We start from the raw sequence: 9,007 nt of genomic DNA on the forward strand, positions 1-9,007 counted from the left end.
AACTACGTCCATACAGGTAAGACTGCAGCTTCTGCAGGGCACACACTGTGGCAAGACATTTCTTTTTTACTGTGGTATAGGCTACTTCCCTAGGCAGCAGTTTCCTGAACAGAATTCAAAGATTTCCAAGCACATTGGTAGCACATTACTCCTTTGTAATACTGACCACATCCTCATGGTCGGTAATCAAATAAAGGCATTGAATACCTTTTATGTAAAGTTCTAGATGTTGCTCTCAGTAAGCATACATTAACAATTGCAGCAAACAAAGAGAAACTAACCTCACAACTAATAGTGAAAAAAGCTATACATTCACCTTACTAGACAGAATATACTGATTCTTTCAACAACTGCAGATGTCAGCAAAGGGAATGGTATAAAGAGCACATTTTGCTTTCACTTAACAGCCCTATGCTCTTGCAACAATACTCCATCCACAATGGGAAAGGTAAGAGATGTAATAGGAATATTGTCCAAGGTCAGATACATAATGTACATGCAACCTATCCTATATACTATAGTGGAATTAGGTAGTCATGATATATTAAAGATCAGATTTGTTGGATTTGATATATACTGTATTAGATTACAATATATCTCACTATGAGATGACTAATAGAATAGATGTCCATATATTTTAAACTTCCCACAGGAAATAATTTCTCTTGGTAGGATTACAGAGAAATTTGTGACACTAAACCACATTAATTAAAAGGAATTATGAATTATTTTATCTTCCTGCAGATCATCTTCTATGAAGACCAAAACTTCCAGGGCCGCTCCTATGAGTGCAGCTCTGACTGCTCTGACTTGTCCTCATATTTCAGTCGTTGCAATTCCATCCGAGTGGAAAATGGAAACTGGATACTCTATGAACACTCAAACTACAAGGGACACCAGTACTACCTTAGGAGGGGAGAATACCCTGATTTCCAGCAATGGATGGGATTCAATGACTCCATCAGATCCTGTCATTTGACTACCCAGGTAGGTTTTATGTTATATGTCTATTTTAATCTACAGTGTGTGCTTAGAATAGCTTGATTGTATTTACCAGTTATTATTCATTCAAAGCTCTTCATTCAAAAGAGCTGTATATTTTAATATATATTTTGTAATTTATTTCATGTTTAACCAAGTTAATGTATCTAAATGTACATTTTCCAATACTTTATAAAAAAAAATGTGTTTCCCATTAGTACAAATATTCATGGGTTAATCCATCTTTCTTTTAGTTGTTCTTGTGTTTTATTTCTATATATACTGTAAATAGAAGAAAAAAGCACAAGTGCGCACCAAGGTAAGAGTATAATAATATAATGTAGCAACAATAATATAAAAACTTACATATAAGTAAAACTTATTACGAATCCAGGTCTAAGCGATATCCTCTTCTTATAAACTGCACCATGGATCAGACAAAGGGGCAATATCTAGTTCTCTCCGGATGATAGTCCCGCGCGCTGGGGCTGTCTCCGTGGTAGTCACTGCAGTTACACCTCCGCATGTGTTGGCGTGGTGTATAACGCAAGTGCGCTTGCGTAGGAATATGGCCCCCTATAGCTGTCCGCAGATGCCAGTTCAAATGAGGAAACGCGACCGGAAAGATTACACTTAGTGTATGCCAGCCACCAGAGTTGGGGTATGCTAGTTACACGATTCGCGACGCGTTTCGTTTACCAAGTAAACTTCCTTTTAAACTTTAAAATCTCACTACTACACGGTTATTGTGTATTTATAGTTCATTGCAAACAAATTTTAATGCAAGGGTAGTGCCTTACAGAATAATATCCTACTACATAAATTCTCCATCAGTATAGTTTACATTTAGCCACCCAGTAAAAGATGGTATTGTAATTCTACACTCCTAACAATGTACAGTTTTAGCAGCCACATGAGATCCACTGCTCTGCGTATCTTCCCAGAATCCTCTAGCAACATAATATTCTAAAAAGCGTATTATGAATTCGTCACATTAAAGTTTGAGGCCATACACAGCTAGAATAATTCACCAATTTATTTCCAATTCAAATTAGAGAATGAACAATTGAAAGTTAGTTTAAGGTTTAGAAACTTTGTGATTTTCTAACAGTGTTGTCAAATAACAGTTATTATTACATTTTAGACTTGAATTAATTATACATTAGTTAAAGTGATTTACTTTTGCTTACTTTCAAAGCACCGTGGTCCTTTCATAATCAAGGTTTATGAGAAGGAAGACTTTAGAGGCCAGATGATGGAGTTCACTGAAGACTGTTCCAGTGTCCATGAGAAATTCCGCTACCATGACATTCACTCCTGCAATGTGCTTGATGGTCACTGGGTGTTCTATGAGGAACCCAACTACAGGGGGCGTCAGTACTACCTGAAACCTGGAGAGTACAAGCGATACACCAACTGGGGTGCCATGAACTCCAGAGTTGGCTCCTTCAGACGTGTCCAGCATCTCCATTAAACACTGTTTATGACTTCCTCATTAAACTCATTAACATGACAGAAGCTTTATTTATGTTTTTCTTATTTGTTGTGCTGAGCGTACAAAAGGTGTGAGCATGGCATGAACAATGATAAAGAACACTTGTGCGTGTCAACTTCCTTTACAATTATGACAGCAAAAGGCCTTATTCATGAATGGGCTCTCCCTAAGTAATGGCTCTCCCTAAGTAATAATGCGGCGAAGAGGAGACAGATTTTGTAAGGCTATGCTGACATTGATAAATAAGTTAGTAGAGGATCTGTTCAAGCAGTAAAATGAAAACCAAAAAAATAAATTATGAGGAGACACTATTTATTACAGTTGCTCTTGTGCAAAATTTATACAATTTAAAAAACATCAACAGGTCTATTAAAAAAGATCAAATCCACTGCAAACATTTTTTACTGGTTCTTGTTTCTTTGCACTAATGCTGTTTTACAGCAAGAAGACTTTGATAAATGGCCCATAACGACTGCACTGTAACATTAAGAAAATATTTTGTAGGCATTCAGACGTAGTGCTGGTTTTTAACCCACTGCACGCACTGACTAAAAGAAAAAGCATTTTTTACAGTTTTTTTATTCCCATGATAGTTACTCAATTGCTACAAATTCCTGCATAAACTACCATTTAGGAATAGGGGCTCGGTACGCTGTTTGAATAGTCACTACTGCTTACTGATTCCCTATTGAAAATAATGAGTTAGGTAGTCTACATGAAGGTGCTACACAACTCTAGAAACTATCATTCTCAGAGAATGAGTTACTTCTGTGGGAAATGCTCAGGTGGAACAACAAATGGAGCCCCTCCTTTTTCATTTCCATCAGCCAGGGACGGTGGTGGTCATGTGATTGCTGCTGATGTTGAAGCAATAACATAGCTGCAAATGTCGTTGGTTAATTGTTACAAATAATTGACCTAAATATTTAGGTTTTAAGTGGTGTTATGCTGTTAGGCCACTTCTGTTCCTTTTAAGTGAATGGGGTGTCTTCCGGTCCAGGAAGGTGTCCTATGGCATGATACTGGATAGTAAATATGGCCCTTAGGGGCCTATTCATAAAACAATAAGTTCATATCCTTGCTGAAATAACCATTTCCCCATGGATTTGAATCTTGACATATTCATTAAGCCCTTTTCGCATGTCCGAACCACACAATATGGGCTTTTTTTAAGCAATCTGATTTTGGAAATGTATCAGACTTGCAACATTTTGTAACTTGTTGTTATTCCATAAACTCTGTTAAGTCCAAACTGCAAAATCAGTTAGAAATATTCACTAAATTTATTTTTTCTGTATGGACTGGGAAATTTGCCTGAACAGATGAAAGATTGAATGATTACAAGCAAAATGTGCTGATTAAGGCCTGCTGTGCAGGGACTCTATAATGACTTTTATTTACATTTCTTCTTCATGCACTTGTCTAACTTTTCCCTATACTGTCTATGTAATTATTTACGTGACTGCAAACATTGTTTGGCCATAAAATTACCAATGTACAAAAAGACATACATACATTCAATAGATACCACATTGCCTAATTAGAGGCCTAATTAAATTTTAGAATGGTTGATTAGAAGGCAGATTGCCTAATAACTTGTCTATTTAAACCCCTAGCTACACTAATTTCCTCATGGATACATGAACAGTGGTGGTATCTGGCACTCACTATAACAGATAGAGAGGCAGATAGATAGATTACAGATGTTGGCCAGACAGAGGGAGATTGTTCAGGACTAGAGATGGGCAAACATTTTGCCAAAGTTCTAATGCACGGTGAAAACAGCTTTTTCTCACATGGTCAAGGAAGAGACTATAAATAGGGGACACCCACTATGTGCTTGTGCATTTGGGGGGGGGTGGGGTTGGACAGATACAAACATGTCAGTGGATTGGTAGAGATACAATTACAAGATAAAAATAATACATTACACAATAGAATGATATCTAGTTAAAATTGGTAAAGGAAGGGATTGGGATGGTGGCGATGGACATCAAGAGCCGTGGCCATGGAAGCAGGAGGAAAAGTATTACAATGAGTCGGACCCCAGAGAAAAGACCAGTAACTGATAATTAAAAAAATAATTAGTTGTACTTTACCCTCAGCAGCAGCTTTCTAGTATGACAAGATATTGGATACAGTAGGTTTTACCAAAAGTAAGCTTTATTTAAAAAAGAAATGATCATCATCGTCTTCTTCAGGCCAGGACAAACAGGTCACCACCAAAAGGGTGGAACAAGTTGTAAGAAAAGAACTACAGGCATACCCCGCATTAACGTACGCAATGGGTCCAGAGCATGTATGTAAAGCAAAAATTTACTTAAACTGAAGCACTACTTTTTTTCCATGTATCGATGCATGTATTGTACTGCAATCGTCATATACGTGCATAACTGATGTAAATAACGCATTTGTAACAGGCTCTATAGTCTCCCCACTTGCGCACACCTTCAGTACAGGTAGGGAACCGGTATTACTTTTCAGGTCGTGCCGACAGGCGCATGTGTGAGCTGCCATTTTTCTATTGGGCGATATGTCCTTTCTCATGTGCGTACTTAAAGTGAGTGTCCTTAAAACGGGGTATGCCTGCACAAGTTACTGACTTGAAGGGGATTAGACAAGCCATCTATTGCAACCTGTAGATTTGACTTTCTGCAAACATTTTGCCCATTTCTAATTGCAACCGCTGTCCGGTCAACAGAATTATTTCTGGGGTTTAGTTATTTCATTTTCATTCAGTTTCTGTTCGGCACACTGAATATCTTTGTCCATCCCCAGTGTGAATGGCCTAAGCACTTAATAAGTGTTTCTATACTTCAACGGATTTCTGTTGCGGGCAATTGTTAAGGTATAAAATAAATTATATTTCTGGACTACAAGAGACACAATTTTGAATATAATTTTGGAAAATTTTGAAAAACAAGTATTAACATGTGTTTAGTTGGGCAGTAAACAATATACAATCTAATATTTATGCCTTAATTACAATGCAATCTAATATTTATACATTAATTACAATATACAACAATATAACAATATAACATGCATGTGACGATCGTGAGGGTTTGGCCCGGGATTAACGGGGTTACCCCCCCAATTGGCCCCCTCTAACCTCGCCAGGGAGACAAGGGGTTAACTGGGTTGAGGCCCAGAAATGTGATTTAACCCTTGTTATAACATGAAAATGCTTATTCTCCTGTGTAAATGTATTGTTGCTGGATCAGTGTCTGCATAACCCACCCACTGGGACTTAAGGGGTTAATCTTATATGCAGTGCTGAATAAACAGTTACCTGAAAACAGGTAATTTGGGAACGGAGGGCGCCAGCACCCTGATTTTTGGGGTGCCGCCTCAGCGTAAAACCCCAAGGACACCCCTATTAAAAATATAACGTTGTCATAAGAGGAACATATATTTTTGATATTTGTGCCTTTCTGGTGCAGTTTTGAAATGCATACCAGAACCAAATGTTGCATCTGCCTGCCCTTTGTAATGCAAGATTCCTCTCTGGAAGTGCAAAAGTGCATATCAAAAGGGACCCAGAGGATTCAGGTCTGGGCCCCAGTGAGCAAAAGGTAATTACCTAATTGTTTATGCGGGCGGCAGGCACAAGGAATAGTTAAGTGTAACAATTCACACTAACAATGGAAGCCAAAAGCCTGCTTCAAAAGGTTTTATTGATGGGGCCAGGGTGGAGTACCCCAAGCAGGATATCTGAAAGGGTGACCTTATTAAATATAAGAATATTATGAGATGTCCGTGACTGACCATGCTAAGAGTTACATATTTGTATTCGTGGGATTTAGCATATCTTTTGGAGTCTAAACACTGTATATGTAACCGCTACGAAATGCCAGATATTAATATCTCTATTAATTTTCAGATTACACTGTAATGTTTGGTCTCTCTGCGAGCGTCAGGTGTGACGGAATGTATTAATATATCTCACCTGCCTGTATGTATTACTGAACTCAAGTTAGGGAGTGATTTGCAGTAAATATGAAATTTTGGTTGAGTTCTGAAAGACTGAACCCCCCCCCCCTGTTATGATAATGAGCAGGGACGAGGATGTTTTTGTAAACGTGGTAACTCACACTTACACACCAAGGTTTCCTGCAGGAGTGAACATGACAAATGTCCTCCCTGCTTCAAAGGGTTTATTGATGGGGGGGCTACCCCAAGCTGGAAGTCCAAAATGAGCTTCAAAAGCTTCAAAGGGACTTTTGCTAGACGGCACGGCGCCGTATCTGGGAAAGAGGGGGTTAAAATTATATATAAGTCAGAACCACCTTTTACCCATTGTTCTTCATGCAAATGTTCTTCATGATCTTCATGTCTGCATGTCATCAGGCCTGTGTCTTTATGCAAGGTCTTGGGATGATGCAGGTATTGCTGTATGACCTGCCTGTCTTGCTGTAATGTCAGTTGAAATATGGAAGAAATTGCCCAGTCTGTAATCCTGATGGCTTTCTTGTCATAATCTTTAAGTAAGTGTCTATATTTTGCTGTTATTTGTACATTTTTGGTGTGTTCACCTATCCTAAGGAATAAATATTTTTTATCATATCTAAGTCTCGTCCCAGTTCAAACCCAGGTATATATATTTATATATATTTTTGGTGTAAATTACAGCCTGTCATAAGCTACCGTGACAATGCATAACTTAACATATAATATACATCTATATACAGTTGCAGTCCCTTTAAATCCATTGAACCCAGAACTAGTGCATGCGTTGTCTACAACAGCATATCCATAATGATTCCACAACAACAGCATAGCAGAAGTATCAGCAGCCACACCCAGAGCTCCAGAGATGCTAGTGAAGCATCCCCACTAGCCTGGCATCTCCAACATATCGTTCTACGAATTGTCGCCTCCAGATGGTAAATGTCCTTCATAGTTTTTGTGTTAGTGCCACTGTCCAGTTCAGTTATGGAAAAGTTGTGCATTACAATTATGTTTCTTTTCATATTGTTTAGTAACAGTCCAGAGTAGTGCAGTGCACTTTCCACAAGGTACCTACGGTCTTTCATCAATTCATCCATTCATCCACAACGATATGTCAACCCTAAGTGGGGTGAAAATTGACCCGATTATCTTTTTGATGGCGGGGCCCGCTACCTGTCCAATAAGTTCATGTGGGAGATTGAGTTGTGTGTTGTGCGAAAAAAACAATCCTCATTAGTTAAAGTTTGCCTTAGCAAATGCTTCCACCCACGATTTTTAGGTGAAAATGTGTAATAATAATAGTTCTCAATGATATGATGATACTGTATATCTCTGTTAAAGTCGCCTTTTTATCTTTTCCTGCATTAATTGCAGAAAATATAAGATGTGCATAACTGATGTTCGGTTTTGAGTAAAGATTGGCATGATGTTGAGTGTACAGGTTCGGTCTATTCAGCAATTGTGCCAGAATAGCAATTGAAAATAATGTACCCAACATTGTGTTTAGAAAAAAAGAGAGTGACTACAGGTATGTTCCTGATGCTGAAACCCTGTGTAAAAGACTGAATCTGGCCTTGTAGAATTGATATAAGTTAGTATGTTTGAATGTAAAAAGTTTTTTTTTTTTAGTTTTTTTTCCCCTCTTAACTCAGTGCTGTTAATTGACCAAATGGAACAAGCTGACTGATTGGGGAGGGGGAGGGTCATGTGACTGCTTTTATCTGTATAATACCAACACCTTTCCTGCATCTTTGCAGGAACTGCATTAGGCATTAGACAGTGAGGCATTTAAAGTGAGGTTTCAAAGTGATAAATACAGTTAGACTACAGTTTGACTAGAGGTGACTTGGGACTGCATCCTTTCTGCAAACTCTTTTACTCAAGACAACAAACGGTAAGCTATTCAGATCACACTATGATCCCAAGCTTGCTAACCTGCCTATTTCAACCCCCCACCCCTTTACAACTTATTTACTGCAGTCTCTTCCAAAACTGACTGCACAATACACTGAAACCCTGAACTGACTCTAACATTGCAATACAGCTAAACATTTGACAAGGAACAGCCACACACCTGCTGTTAGTCTGCTCAAACTCACTCTGCTCACAACAGCTCCTTGCAGCACTGCCTACCTCTGGCATCATGAACCTGCTATGTATTTTAACTTTTTTCTTTCTCCTGGCCTCATGGAGGTGTTACTCCCTCTATTCACTACAAACTCCTCCATCCTGGCCCACACCCAACATCACCATACACCCTGGACTACTCAAAAGCCTTGCACTATCTACTGAATGTTGGTGGAGAACTCTAAAAACCAGCACACCAACCACCTCTCATTCAAATGGCAAACATCACAAATCTACAACTTGCAAACAATTACCCAAATTTCTACTCATACTATTACTCTCTTTAGCAGGTGATATTGAAACTAACCCAGGTCCTCCCATTTCAGCTCTGTCCCATGCCCCTGAGAATTCCACCTTTAAATTCCAAAAAGGGCTATCTGTCGCCCATATAAACATCCGGAGCCTGCGGCCCAAACAGGATGAACTAAGGGCATGGTGCCTTATGCTTAAACC

The 9,007-nt window shown here is 38.7% G+C and overlaps 1 protein-coding gene across 1 annotated transcript; it reads left to right on the forward strand.

The window, feature by feature from the left end:
• The first annotated feature begins 393 nt into the window (after positions 1-393).
• LOC142499322 (gamma-crystallin-3-like) lies at positions 394-2,505 on the forward strand. Its single transcript, XM_075608489.1, has 3 exons — positions 394-448; positions 745-987; positions 2,180-2,505. The coding sequence occupies exons 1-3, from the start codon at positions 440-442 to the stop codon at positions 2,453-2,455; spliced, it is 528 nt and encodes a 175-aa protein (XP_075464604.1). The 5' UTR covers positions 394-439; the 3' UTR covers positions 2,456-2,505.
• The last annotated feature ends 6,502 nt before the right edge of the window (positions 2,506-9,007 follow it).

The sequence above is a fragment of the Ascaphus truei genome, chromosome 7, assembly GCF_040206685.1.
Source record: "Ascaphus truei isolate aAscTru1 chromosome 7, aAscTru1.hap1, whole genome shotgun sequence".
Taxonomy (NCBI): domain Eukaryota; kingdom Metazoa; phylum Chordata; class Amphibia; order Anura; family Ascaphidae; genus Ascaphus; species Ascaphus truei.